This window comes from Scyliorhinus torazame, chromosome 1 (assembly GCF_047496885.1).
Source record: "Scyliorhinus torazame isolate Kashiwa2021f chromosome 1, sScyTor2.1, whole genome shotgun sequence".
Taxonomy (NCBI): domain Eukaryota; kingdom Metazoa; phylum Chordata; class Chondrichthyes; order Carcharhiniformes; family Scyliorhinidae; genus Scyliorhinus; species Scyliorhinus torazame.
Window position 1 is genome coordinate 99922379 of NC_092707.1, and position 14310 is coordinate 99936688.

General features: G+C 50.8%; 1 protein-coding gene across 1 annotated transcript; it reads left to right on the plus strand.

Moving 5' to 3' along the window:
- The first annotated feature begins 1017 nt into the window (after window positions 1–1017).
- On the plus strand, window positions 1018–12193 carry ywhah (tyrosine 3-monooxygenase/tryptophan 5-monooxygenase activation protein, eta polypeptide). Its single transcript, XM_072498622.1, has 2 exons — window positions 1018–1293; window positions 11332–12193. The coding sequence occupies exons 1-2, from the start codon at window positions 1207–1209 to the stop codon at window positions 11986–11988; spliced, it is 744 nt and encodes a 247-aa protein (XP_072354723.1). The 5' UTR covers window positions 1018–1206; the 3' UTR covers window positions 11989–12193.
- Window positions 12194–14310: the final 2117 nt, after the last annotated feature.

Genomic DNA, 14310 nt, shown 5'->3' on the forward strand with positions numbered 1-14310 from the left:
GGGAACATCCCTGCCTGGTGATTAGACGCTGCGACAACGAATGAACGGACATCGCGCCAAGTTCCGCACACATGAGTGCGGCCTCAACCGGGACCTGGGATTCATGTCACATTACATTCATCCCCCACCATCTGGCCCGGGCTTGCAAAATCCTACCAACTGTCCTGGTTTGAGACAATTCACACCTCTTTAACCTGGGGTTACCCCATCTCTGGATATGTGAACACTTAATTAACTGCAAATGCTCGCATTCTAAGCATTGTCTTGCAACTTTGAATTTGTCTGTATATGTGTTTCTGGAATTATATCTCTTCATTCTCCTGAGGAAGGAGCAGCGCTCCGAAAGCTAGTGTTTGAAACAAACCTGTTGGACTTTAACCTGGTGTTGTAAGACTTCTTACTGCGCTCACCCCGGCATCTCTGCAATATAATACTGAGAGAACCCTCCCATAGTAATACAATAATACTGAGAGAAACCTCCCAATATAATACAGAGAAAAACCTCCTATAATAATATCGAGCAGCCTCCGCACAGTGGTCTCTGAGCATGGTATCCAATAACCGCCCTTACCACGCTGAGGCAATGGGCGGCGGCCTCCCCTCATACTCCTCTCTGATCCAATCCACGCCCCCTCCCCCCCCCCCCCCCAGTCAGCCACTTCTCTGAGCCAATGAACAGCCTCACATCAGGCGCCGCCGCAAGGCATCTGCAGGGCCTAGCAACACGCCTGCGCACTCAGCACAAGTCGCTGCCTCTCCCCTCCCCCCAGCGCCGTTCCGACAGTCACCGCATCTAGCGAGGGCAGGGCTGGAAAGCATTTTCTCACTAAAGGAGGGGAGAGCCGAGTGCGCTTGCGCACTGCCCGCCAGGGCCCGGTGAGGGGTGCGCATGTGCGGCGGGCTAACCCCGCCCGCCCCGAAAAATCCGCATGGTTCTAAAATTAGAAGGTGACGTCACCGCTCAACAGGCGGGGTGGTGGCGTGGCCGCAGTGCGCATGCTCGACTGCGGCAAGCGCGGCGCCTTGTGGGTGGCTGTGTTGGTGGAGGAGGGGCTGCGGACACACAGAGCGGGAGAGACGGTGAGGAGCCACCCGGGAGCCTGTCCTCACAAACCGGCGGACAAGCCTCAGCCTCTCCCCGCCCACTCCTCCTCCTTCCCGGACACACTTGTTGACACCTGCCCGCACCCCCACCTTTCGTCCGAGATGGTGGACCGAGAGCAGTTGGTGCAGCGAGCCAGGCTGGCTGAGCAAGCGGAGAGATACGATGACATGGCGGCGGCCATGAAGTCGGTGAGTGAAAACCTGCACCCACCCTCACCCCCGTGACCTCACACCCCCGGCAGCCCGGACCCACCCTCACCCCCGGCAGCCCGGACCCACCCTCACCCCCGGCAGCCGGGACCCAGCCTCACCCCTGTGACCCCACCCTCACCCCCCCCCCCCGGCAGCCCGCACCCACCCTCACCCCCGTGTCCCCACCCTCACCCCCGGCAGCCCGCACCCACCCTCACCCCCGTGACCCCACCCTCACCCCCGGCAGCCCGGACCCACCCTCACCCCCGTAACCTCACACCCCCGGCAGCCCGGACCCACCCTCACCCCCGGCAGCCCGCACCCACCCTCACCCCCGTGACCCCACCCTCACCCCTGGCAGCCCGCACCCACCCTCACCCCCGTGACCCCACCCTCACCCCTGGCAGCCCGGACCCAGCCTCACCCCCGTGACCCCACCCTCACCCCCCCGGCAGCCCGGACCCAGCCTCACCCCCGTGACCCCACCCTGGCAGCCTGGACCCCACCCTCGCCCCTGTGACCCCACCCTCACCCCTGGGACCCCACCCTCACCCCCGGGCAGCCTGTACTCTCCCTTGCCCCTGGGACCCCACCCTCACCCCTGGCTGTCTGGACCCACCCTCACCCCTGGATGCACCCTCACCCCCAAGCAGCCCAAACCCACCTTCAACCCCGAACCCACCATCACCCCTGGGCAGCCTGGGACCCCACCCTTGCCCCTAGCAGCCTTGGACCCCACCCTTGCCCTGGGACCCCACCCTTGCCCCTGGCAGCCTGGGCGCAACCCCAATGTAACTGGGCATCAGTGGTACCTTCGTGCTGCACAGGAGACCCTCTTGGTCTGTACCACTGGAGGAACACTATCCAGGGGCATATAATAGTGTTTCTGGGGCCATGTTCTTAATCCTGAGGAACACTGGATCCAGGGACAAGGAGAATCTAATCTTGTTCCTGCGGGCAATCTGTCTGTAAACCAGAGGAACAAGATGCGGGGGCAAGGGGAATCAAACAGTTTTCCTGGGGCCAATTTTCAGAATCAAGAGGAACACTGAATACGAAGAAAAGGAGGATCTAATGATGTTTTCGGGACAATCTGTAAAAACCAATGTTGCATCAAACCTCTGCAAGATTATGTTCAATCTTGCATCTGAAGGGACAATGCCACTTTCCTAATGGTGTGCCTCATTGTTTTTGGGGATCTACTTAACGATGAAAAAGTGCTTTTATTATTATTTGGCATGTGGAGCCCACGTGTCGGTGTTGCACGTCCTGCTGTTTTCTGTTGCAGCCCAACTTCATCTCTTATCTCCAATAAATCATATCCAAGAGCAGTGATTAAGGTAGATCGGGGATTACAGTGACTGGGTGTGGTCTGCATCAGAAAATCCCTTCAGGGGGTGGGAAGTTTGATTTTTACCCATCTCCAATTGGGATTTGGAAATCAAAAGTCAAATGACCTGCCCACTTCCCAATGAAATTGGGTGAGATTTATGGCAGGTGGATAATTGGACTCAATTTTTAAAATCAAATCTGTTTTCCAGATTGGTGGCAAAAATGGAGAAAAAACTGTATTTGGTGGATGTAGATGATATTCTGAATGATTAAAAGGTGGGAGATCAGAGGGAGGAGGTGGTAATCCAGGCACTGTAAAAACAGGGAATTGCTGGCTGCTGTTCACTGTAACCATTCATTGGACAATTTTTTACATGCAGGGTCTTAGATTTGATAAAATGTGCTGTCAGTTTAAATAACCTAAAGGTAATTTCCATTGTTCATGTTCCTTTCAATGGAATGATAAAATAATTGATTTGCCATCCGTCGGTGAGAAATGGGTTTAAGTCTTGTTACATGGGCAAAGCGGGGTGGTGGGGGAGAGAAGGCATACAGTAACAGCAGTATAATGGTGAGCTCAGGTAAGGGAAAGGAAAGGGCGATAGATGGACCTCTTTTTAACAGTCGGGTGTTTTTCTGTGGCAGGCGCTCGTGTGGCACGGTGGTTAGTAGTTTCTTCACCGGAGTCCGGCAAATCCCGGGGATAGATGTTACTGGGAGACTGGGCGGAGACCATGGCTGGGGCTGAGTTCTGAACAGCCTAATAAAACTGATCCTGGGAGCAGGGAATGTCTGGATTGTGACAGTTGTGTCCACAGGCAATGAGAGAGCTTTGGGATGCAGTTAACGGAGCTCAGGGTGTGGGCATCTGCGTCTGAGTGCGCACTCAGAACAATTTTAAACTCGCTTGGATCTCTATGAATGAACACATCTATTTGACCCTTGTGAATAGCTCTAAGCTGAGTGTATCTTAAGCAGGTCTTCCCATTGATTGAACTGCCTACTGATGAGAAGTCCCACTAGTTTTCACTGAGAATGTGAGTGAGTGGTTGATCAGTACGGCTGGTATTATGGGCTGCTGGAGAGCACAGTTGGAAGGTTGCATTGGAAATGTACGGTTGGAGATCATTCAGCAGAATTGGGCGAAGTCGCTGTTTTTACTGTAATGTTGCTTCAGTGCCGTTGCTGTGATGTGATGCAGATGCCTTTTTGGGAATGAGGGTGGGTGTTGCTGTAAGAGTGATTAAATGGTGTACACCCAGATCTGGACTGGGTGTGAGCCTTTGCTCAGAGAACAGCATTTCCCAGGGCATTGAAGTAAACCACATCCAGTTTTTATTAATTTACGTTCCGTGTTCTTAAGGGTTTGAAAGTGAACCTGTAATTCGGATCTTAATGTCCACTTGTTCCATAAAGACCCCAATCTCTGGGTTGGTGGGGCTGGGGTGGACATGAGGACTGCACATTATGGTGATCCTCTGCACCCTGCAGAGGGCAGATGTCCATTCCTGACAATACGGACTAGTACATGCCTGTTGTAAAGATGTCTCGTACTGATTGTGTGATTTTCATTTTTGACACATGTAACATGTGGACCAGGTGTGTGTTTTCTTTATAAAAGTGTCTAGATTTAGGCAGGTAGTGGAAATGGGTAAGAAATGAATATGACCGTGGTATTGGCTTTCAGAAGAATGGAGTGTTGGTGTGTGAATGACCCCATGTAACTTCTTGGATGATTGAAATGTTTATATTTTGAGTAGGAATGTTTGAGAAGCTTGATGAGATAAATAAGGGGAATTGTTATGAAAGTTGGCCACCGAAGATGAGCTGTCAGAAAGAACCAGTGGGGGAAATTAGCAATGAATTATATGGAGTGCATTCCCTGAAACGATGGTGGAAGCATAGAAAATAGAACGGGAGGTGGCCATTTGGCCCTTCGAGCCTGCTCCGCCATTCATTCTGATCATCCAACTCAATAGGCTGATCCCACTTTTCCCTTCATATCTTTTGATCCCCTTCGCCCCAAGTGCTATATTCGACTGCTTCTCGAAAACATACAATGTTTTTCTATGTTAACTACTTCCTGTGGTAACGAATTCCACAGGTTCATAGGGGTTGGTTTAGCACAGTGGGCTAAACAGCTGGCTTGTAATGCAGAACAAGGCCAGCAGCGCGGGTTCAATTCCCGTACCAGCCTCCCCGTCAGGCGCCGGAATGTGGCAACTAGGGGCTTTTCACAGTAACTTCATTGAAGCATACTTGTGACAATAAACTTATTATTATTCACCGCTCTGGGTGAAGAAATTTCTCCTCATCTCTGTCCTAAATGGTGTACCCGTATCCTCGGGCTGTGACCCCTGGTTCTGGACACCCCTACCATTGGGAACATCCTTCCTGCATCTACCCTGTCTTGTCCTGTTAGAATTTTATAGGTTTCCTTCAGATCACCCCCCCCCCCCACCACTTCTTCTGAACCCAAGTGGATACAATCCTAACCGATTCAAGCTCTCCTATATCAATCCCACTCTCTCAGGAACCAGTCTGCTAAACCTCTGCAGGTTGAGTGTCAGATAAATACTTGCTGGGACATGTGTGGGCTGGTTGGACAGCTCTTTGAGTGGGATGTGCAGAGACGCACATGAATGGTCTCCTGTGCTGCATGATTCAAATTGTTCTGACCAGCATTCACAGGCAAGGCTCTCACTGTTTGAATCGGGGATGGAGGCTGGGAGCCATCTACCTTTTTGTGTAGCAGTAGAGCTCAGTCTGGTGCATTGAGGGTTTTCCCCATCTGAAGTGGGCAGCTGATTGAGTGGTGTAATTGGGATGTCGCATTGAGATCTGCTATCTTGGATGAGAATTCATGGGGAACCACAAGGAACGCCTCCACATTGTAACGTGTGGAATGGTAAAAACATGCTTGTTTGAAAAATTGGACTTGTTTTGGTCCTGTGTCTAGAAACCGCAGGCAAACTACTGGCAAAATGCAGCTGTTCGTCGGATAGTTGAACCCCCCCCCCCCTTTCCAGGGCAGGGAGGAAAATGGGATCAGCCACTGCTGGCTGGCTTGCTTCTCTGTGGCTGTCCAGAGAAAATTATTGCCCACGTTCCGGCCTAGCTGGCATGCTGTTTGACACAACTACCTCGGGAGACCTTGAGAGTACGAATAGTAATGGTTTTAATATTCAAGCCATTATACAACATTTGTGTGATTTTCTTTTGTGCTGGATTATTGGGGCTGTTGTGTTAGGTAGTGCATCACTTAAAGAGTTTGTGTGTGGAACAGTGAAACTGCTGTCTCTGTCCATCTTCTGGGCTCTGAGGTGTTGAGTTTCCTTGGCAATTTGAACAGTCGTCATGTACGTCTCATTGGCCAACTTCTCAAGACTGGTGCACATGGCCAAAGGTGCAGCATGTCACGGTTACTAATAATAATTTTCTCTCTCCCCCTTGCCACATCCAGTGTTACATGGATGTTCCAGCTATCTCTAGTGTTGCTAGATTTTGACTTGACCTCATTTGGGTAATTATCACCACCCTTCTCTTAACCCTTGCTCTCTTTTAGCAAAGAGCAGACATCTTCAGATTCTAAGCAGCAGTGTAGGAGGAGGTCGCACATTGGAGGGCTCCTGCTTGAGGTTTGATTTTTTTTAGAATTTAATGCCCGGTCCCAGGGGCAAGTTTTGGTTAAATAAGTGTAGGAAGACGCAAGGAAGAAAGATGACCAAAACCCAAAGGAAACCTGTCGTGAAGAACGTGACGAATGAAAGTTCGCCATTGAGTAGAAGGGTCGGCTTGGCAACTGGAAGGAAGGCTGGGTCTCTGGGTGGGGCCGCACTGTTCACGGCAGAAAAGATGACTGAGGTGATGGTTGTGGAACTTGAAAAACAGTTCGCAAAGCATAGGGAGGTGATGAAGAAGGAGATGATGGCAGTATTGAATGTGCTCGTGGAGGAGGCGATTGCCCCGGTGAAGGCGGCGGTGTCGAGCCCAGGAGCAGGGTGAGAAACTCGAGGGAGTGGAAGAGGTCATGTCACAACACCGTTATCAACTCACCTCGATGGGTGAGGAGCTGCAGAGCGTGGTGGAGGCCAACAAGGGTCTGCGAGCCAAAGTGGAGGGCCTGGAAAACAGATCTCGGCGGCAAAATATGAGGATCATGGGCCTGCCCGAAGGGGTGGAGGGCCCGAGGCCGACGGAGTATTGTGCCAAGATGTTGGGGGAGGGGGAAGATCCCTCTCGGTACGAACTGGATGGGGCGTGGAGGCCTAAACCAACGGCGAATGAGCTGCCAAGAGCAGTGATTCTTTGTTTCCGTAGGTACAGCATGAAGGAGAAGGTCCTGTGTTTGGCAAAGCAGAAGCAGGAGGTGCAGTGGGCTGGAGCTGTGGAGTCGGTCGAGTGAAGACGGCACTGTATAACTGCAGGGTTCGGTGCAGCATAGTGTACCCAGCTAAGTTGAGGGTGACCTACAACTCCAAAGACCTTTATTTCGAGGCGGTGGAGGCATTTGTGAAGGCAGAAGGACTGGGACCAAAGTGAGAATTCGGACTGAGGATTGGTCTTGGACTGGGGGTTGGGGGGGGTGGAGGATTTTATGTAGCTTTATTTTTTCACTGCATGTTGGTATATGTGCTAAGTGAGTCGACGTTGTCTATTTGGCAAGGTGAGAGTTGGAATTTTCTTTTGCAATGATGGTTCTTTTGGGGTTTGTGTGTTTACACTGGGGTTGTGTTAAAGGGGATTTATTTGTTTTCCTGGCAGGCGGAGGGGAATGAGGCCGGGGCAGGGGCCTCCACAGTGGCTAGCTCAAGCTGGCCAGTGAAGGGGGGTGTGGTGGGGGAGGGGCTTCGGCCGTCAGTGCCTGGGAGAACAGGTTTCAATGTGCCTAGGAGGTGTGAAAGGTTGGAGGAGGGGACCAATACTGGATGAGGTGTTTTTGAGAGGAAGTGAATGGGAGGATTCTGGGAGGGGGTGGAGCTTGATGGAAACAATGAATCAGGGCGGGCAAAGCCCAGCGGGCAGGGCATGGAGTTATGAGGGTGGTGGATAGGAGGGGGAGGTCGGGTGTGAGAGACCTCCAGTTAGGATAGTTACATGGAATGTGAGGGTTTGTTGGAGGGAGGTTTTTCAGGGTCATCTCGGTGGTAGTGCTTGTGAACTTGGAACCAGGGCCCCTAGAAGCTATGTGAGGGTGGGTGCGGGGCAGATGTTAATCTTCGCCTCTGATTGCCTGGAGGGGGGTCCTGTTGGGGTGGGGATCAGCTTCTCCACCCTGTGACACAGCTTGGCCATTGGTGGAGTTAACAAGCTATTCCAATATCCTGTCTTTTTTTTTAACAAACAATTTTATTGAGGTATTTTAGGCATACAGAAAAAGTGACCTTGTACAGTACAAAAAAAAAGTCAAGACACAAATTAAACATGGTGCAAACCACGGCTCTGTTCACACAAGGACCTGCCTCAATATCCCCCTACTCTACTCTACCCTAGCCCCCCTGCTGACGCTTACTCCTCTGCAAAGAAGTCAATAAATGGCTGCCATCTTCGGGCGAACCCTAATAGCGAACCTCTCAAGGCGAACTTGACTTTCTCTCGACCAAGAAAGCTCGTCATGTCCGATAGCCATACCTCAACCCTCGGGGTCTTTGAGTCCCTCCATGCTAACAGTGTTCGTCGCCGGGCTACCAGGGAAGCAAAGGCCAGAACTTCGGCCTCTCTCTCCCTGGACTCCCGGGTCCTCCGAAACCCCAAAGATTGCCACCTCAGGGCTCATTACCACCCCAGTTTTTAATACCCGGGACATGACATCTGCGAATCCCTGCCAGTACCCCCTGAGTTTAGGGCACGACCAGAACATGTGTACATGGTTAGCCGGCCCTCCGGTGCATCTAGCACACTTGTCCTCCAGCCCGAAGAATTTGCTCATGTGGGCCCGGTGCATGACCTTAAACTGGATCAGGCTGAGCCTGGCGCATGTTGCGGTCGTGTTTACTCGGCTCAGGGCTTTTGCCCAGATACCATTCTCCTCTTTCTCTCCCCCCCCCCCCCCCCCCCCCCCCCCCCCCCGAGCTCCTCTTCCCACTTAAGCTTCAGGTCCTCGGTCAGCGTACAAAATCCCGCACCTGTAAGTATCTAAATTCGTTCCCCTTCACCAGCCCAAACTTCTCTTCCAGCGCCCTCATGCTCGGAAAGCTCACTTCCGGGAACAGATCCCCCCATCCTCACAATCCATGCCCTCCTCCGCAGTCCATGTTCCCCGGGGCAAATCGGTGGTTGCCGCAGATTGGGGTCCACACCGATGCTCTTACCTCCCCTACATGCCTCCTCCACTGGCCCCAGATCCGAAGAGCCGCCGCCACTATCGGGCTGGTGGAATACCGTGCCGGCAGGAGTGGCAGAGGCGGCGTGACCAGGGCTGCTAAGCTAGTGCCCCATCCGCTCCCAAACCGCCCCCGCACCCACCATCCATTTCCTTATCATCGCTATGTTGGCCGCCCAGTAATAGTTGCTGAAATTCGGCAACGCCAGCCCCCCTTCTCCTCTGTTCCTTTCAAGCATCACCCTCTGCACCCACGGGGTCTTCCCCGCCCATACAAATCCCAGAATAATTTTATTCAGCGTCTTAAAGACGGACCGCGGGTTAAAGATGGGGAGACACTGAAAAACAAACAAGAACCGTGGGAGAATCGTCATCTTAACAGTCTGCACCCTCCCCGCCAATGACAGCGGGAGCACATCCCACCTCAGGACCTCCTCCCTCACTCGTTCCACCAGTCGGGACAGGTTGAGCTTATGCAACTTGCCCCAGTCCCGTGCCGCCCGAATCCCCAAATATCGGAAACTCTCCCCCATTAGCCTGAACGGCAACCCCTTCAACCTACTCTCCTGCTCCCGCGCCTGAATTACAAACAACTCGCTCTTAGTCATGTTCAGTTTGTATCCGGAGAACCGGCCAAATTCCCTCAGGGTTGCCATGATACTGTCCATCCCCACCATTGGGTCCGATACATATAACAGCAGATAGTCTGTTCCCCCCCCCCCCCCAAACAAACTCCCGGACCAGCCCTTTCCAGCCCCTAAAGGCTCTTGGTGCAATTGCCAGCAGCTCTGGCCAGCGCAAACAGCAGTGGGGCGAGAGGGCACCCCTGTCTTGTCCCACGGTGCAGTCTAAAGTAGCCCGATGTCGTCCTGTGCGTCCTTACACGCGCCTCCGGGGCCTGATATAATAGCCTAACGCAGTCGATGAACCCCGCCCCTAACCGTCCTAGTATCTCCCACAGATAATCCCACTCGACCCGGTGAAAAGCCTTTTCAGCATCCATGGCTACCACTATCTCTACCTCCCTACTCTCCGCGGGCATCATAATCACGTTAAGCAGCCTTCTTAGCTTGGCTACCAGCTGCCTCCCCTTTACAAACCCGGTTTGGTTCTCCCCAATTACATCCAGTACACAGTCCTCCATTCTAGTCGCCAAGATATTGGCCAGTAACTTGGCGTCTACGTTGATCAAAGAGATCGGCCTGTAATGTCTTGTGGGTGTGCTGGCAACATCGCAAACAGTGAGTGTTCCCCAGCCCAGGTGAGGTCAGCCTGGCAATTGGGCTTGATTTCATCCTGGCTTGATGCAGTCACTCGGTGATCCCACACCCCTGGCTGTTCAGCTGGACAGAGACTTGGATGGGCTTCACTCGTGTCCTGTTTGCAAAACTGAATGTCATGAGGGCAAATTGTTTAATTGTCTGGAGACATGAGATTTAAATGCAATCATTACCTGGCTCGGGCCCTTCTGCTGGTGTTAACAGGGTCCCACTGCCGGTGTTCTGGAGAGTTTATCTCGCAGCTGATGGTGTTCCGTTGTAACATGGAGCGATCTGTTTGGAACAAGGTCTGGAGATAATGAGTCAGGTGTCATATGAATGCTGTATGTACAACGTAGTTGCCATGACCACCATTGCTCCTCTCTGTTATCAGACACCCGTTATCTAAGAGCTCAATAAAAAGAAAGAGTTGTATATGTAACAGGGCCCTTGGAACAGGGATCATACAGAGCAAAGTCTGCAGATAACTTGAGGCTCAAATATTTTCAGATATAAGGGTTTGATCATTTACTGATCTGTCTATTAGGGATGCTGCATGTTCTTTTTCACTTTGAATGCCCCCCCGCACTCTGTTGCTGGCAGCTTGACACCCGTTACTCAACCGTTCTTGCCCTGAGTTCGGATGCTTTCCTTTTTTTCGCAGGACCTTGGAGCAGAATCGGACTCTGTCCCCCACTATCGGACACCATCCTCTTGCAGCAGCGCTGAGACTGGGAGCTGCCTTGGTCTGATTTAGCAAAGGCACAGAAAAGCATGGGAAGAGTCAGGCTCCTTTCGCTCGTATTGCATTGACATCCTGACTTTAATCTGACTGACTCCATATATTACAACAGTGACTGCACTTGCAAAACACCTCATTAGCGCAGGGGAATTTTGCAATGTTGGGAAAGGTGTGATGTAATTGGCAGTAAAATCTCAGCCAATTGTTCACCTCTTAGCTCATCATTAATTATGCTCTTCCCACAGCCAGCTCCCACACTGACTGGGAGCTGAATGTGAGACATGTTGTGGACTGCATTTATCTGCTAGCCCATTGTCCCTTCATTCACACACACGACTCCGGACAGAATTTTTATTCACTATTTGTTTTGTTGTTTGCAGGTTACTGAGCTGAATGAGGCATTGTCCAATGAAGACCGTAACTTGCTCTCCGTGGCCTACAAGAATGTGGTGGGGGCCCGGAGATCATCCTGGCGAGTGATCAGCAGCATAGAGCAGAAGACTTCTGCAGACGGCAATGAGAAGAAACTGGAGATGGTGCGGGCCTACCGGGAGACAGTGGAGAAGGAGCTGGAAGCAGTGTGCAAGGATGTGCTGGCCCTGCTCGAGAAGTTCCTCATAAAGAACTGCAACGAGTCCCAGGTGGAGAGCAAAGTCTTTTACTTGAAAATGATGGGCGACTACTACCGCTACCTTGCTGAGGTGGCCTCTGGTGAGAAGAGAGCTGGTGTGGTAGAATCATCCGAAACCTCTTACAAGGAGGCCTTTGAGGTCAGCAAGGTTCAGATGCAGCCCACCCACCCCATCCGCCTGGGCCTGGCTCTCAACTTCTCTGTATTCTACTATGAGATCCAGAATGCCCCTGAGCAAGCCTGCCAACTGGCCAAGGCGGCCTTTGACGACGCCATTGCCGAACTGGACACTTTAAACGAGGACTCCTACAAGGACTCGACTCTCATCATGCAATTACTACGGGACAACCTCACCCTCTGGACAAGTGACCAGCAAGATGACGAAGCAGGAGAAGGCAACAACTGAGTCTCTGCAGTCACCCCCAACCCCCGGCCATTTCCTTTCCTCCCTCCCCATCTCACCCGCCTCTCTCTCTCACGTACTTATATACACCAGTGCTAATATCCACTGTACACAGCTCCTCTAAATGCTGTATGCCCAGCAGAGAAGGAAAGACTAAAATGATTGCGTCTTTTGCTGGCTGTGTCAGTACATAAGCCCCTTTGCTGTCACTAGTCACACTTTCAAAATTGTTTGAGCTATTTTGTCGCCAGTGAATCACTCGCAGACACAGATTGTTTTGGTCCCTTGATGAAGTTTTAATGTTTTTGTTTTAGAATAAGCAATCTTCCTGCCCGCCCCTCCCCCACCCACCCCACCTAAAAAGAAAAATTGAAAAGCGTTTGGTGTTGAAGCACTGTAATCGAGATTGGACTGCGAGAAGGCTGTGATGTTTCCTCCTGATCAGTCACTCCTGTGCATGCAGAAACGACAGTATCCCTCTCAATCATTGAAACTCCAGTGCCCAACTTGATTTAAAGAGAAAAGTGGGTCAGAAATTGACTGTATTGTAACGTTTACATATAGTCTGCTCATTTTAGCCGATGAAACCTTAACCATGAAGTACATTTATATAAAGCTGGGAGGACTGGCTATTTTGTGTTGCTGAATTTTTTTTTTGGCTGTTAATTTATATGGAGCTCGATGATGTGCGCAGGTCTTGGGTAATGCATTGCATCTGCTAAAATGTTTTGATACTTTTTTTTTGAAGAGACACATTTTTGTCAGATGTCTGAATCTCAACGGTTATACATTTTCTTTGTAAAACATCCGCTTTACCAATCAGTTCTCGAGTCAATTCGATTGAGCTCACAAAACCGATTGTGTCAGAACAGCATTAAGGGGGGGATAAAAAAGGAAACAATTGAAATCCCATGGAATGCCAAACCTTAATTCAGTGTTGGGTTGAATGGATGACAATAAATGCTGCTTCAGGTGTATCATGGAACTGGCCCTCTTTCTTGTCTTCTCGTTGGTAGAGTTACATTTTGACCTTAGAAAAGGAAGAGGAATCAGTGGGTGTGAAATGAGCCCTGTTTAAAATGTCAAGTGTCCCTGCCCTGCGCAATCCACCTATGCTTATTCTCTTGTGGTCCTTCCTCCCACACCGCCTGTTCTGCTACTTCACAGCACATCATTATCCTCCCCCAAACCAGGGAATGTTACCGTGGTAACCAGACAAGCCCTGGATTAAAACCTGCATTCTTCTAGATAACAAATGGCAATTTACTGATTCCCAGATGCAACTGATGTAATCTTGTTACCACCTTGACATACTGCTGGGTTTCTGAGCTTACATTCAGTGTGCAATGAGGAGGAGAATGACCTTCCTGATCCAGGGATTATTGAGTCATCAGTTCAGACAGGGAAGATTTAGGAGTAGGCCACTCGAGCCTGCTCTGCCATTCAATAAGATCATGGTTGATCTGGCTGTGGCCTCAACTCGATGTTCCACCTGACCCCAATAACCTTAGATTCTTGATTGACAAGGCAGTCAACCAAACTCCACCTCTCAAATTATTCAATGACCCTGCCTTGCAGCTCTGGGGAAGAGAGTTCCACAGACTCGCCACCTTCTTGAGGAAAAATAATTTCACCTCATCCTGGTCTTAAATGGGCAACCCCTCATTTTTTAACTCCTGCGAGAGGGGGAGAACAAAGGGATGCATTCACCCCTCAGGATCTTTCACATTCTCATAAGATCATCTCTCACTCTTCTAAATTCCAATGGATACAGGCCCCAACATTTCCTCGTAGGATGGTCACTTCCTGTTGGCAATCAGTTTGAGTGCATCTTCTCTGAACTGCTTCTGATGCATTTATGTCCTTAAATAAAGACACCAAAACTGGACACACTACTCTAGATGTGGTCTCACCAACACCCTGTGCAAGTGTAGCAAACATCCCTACTTTTGTACCCCATTTCCCTTACAATAAACGACAATGGTGACGGTCTTCTGGACAGATGCATATACTGGACAAAGCACCATAATCTTCACCTCTGACTCAAATATATCAAGTTGCAACACAGAATGGGTCTATTCAACCCATTGTGTCTGTGCTTTGTTCTCCATGGTACAAGTATGCAATAGTCCCATTCCTCCGCCCATTTCCCATAGTCCTGTAAACTATTCCTTAAGTGTTTATCCAATTCCCTTTAATCTGCTTCTACACTATCTTCCAGGAAGTGCATTTCTGTTCATCACCTCCTCTTCCCAGGGCAGCATGGTGATGCAGTGGTTAGCACTGCTGCCTCACGGCGCCGAGGTCCCAGGTTCGATCCCGGCT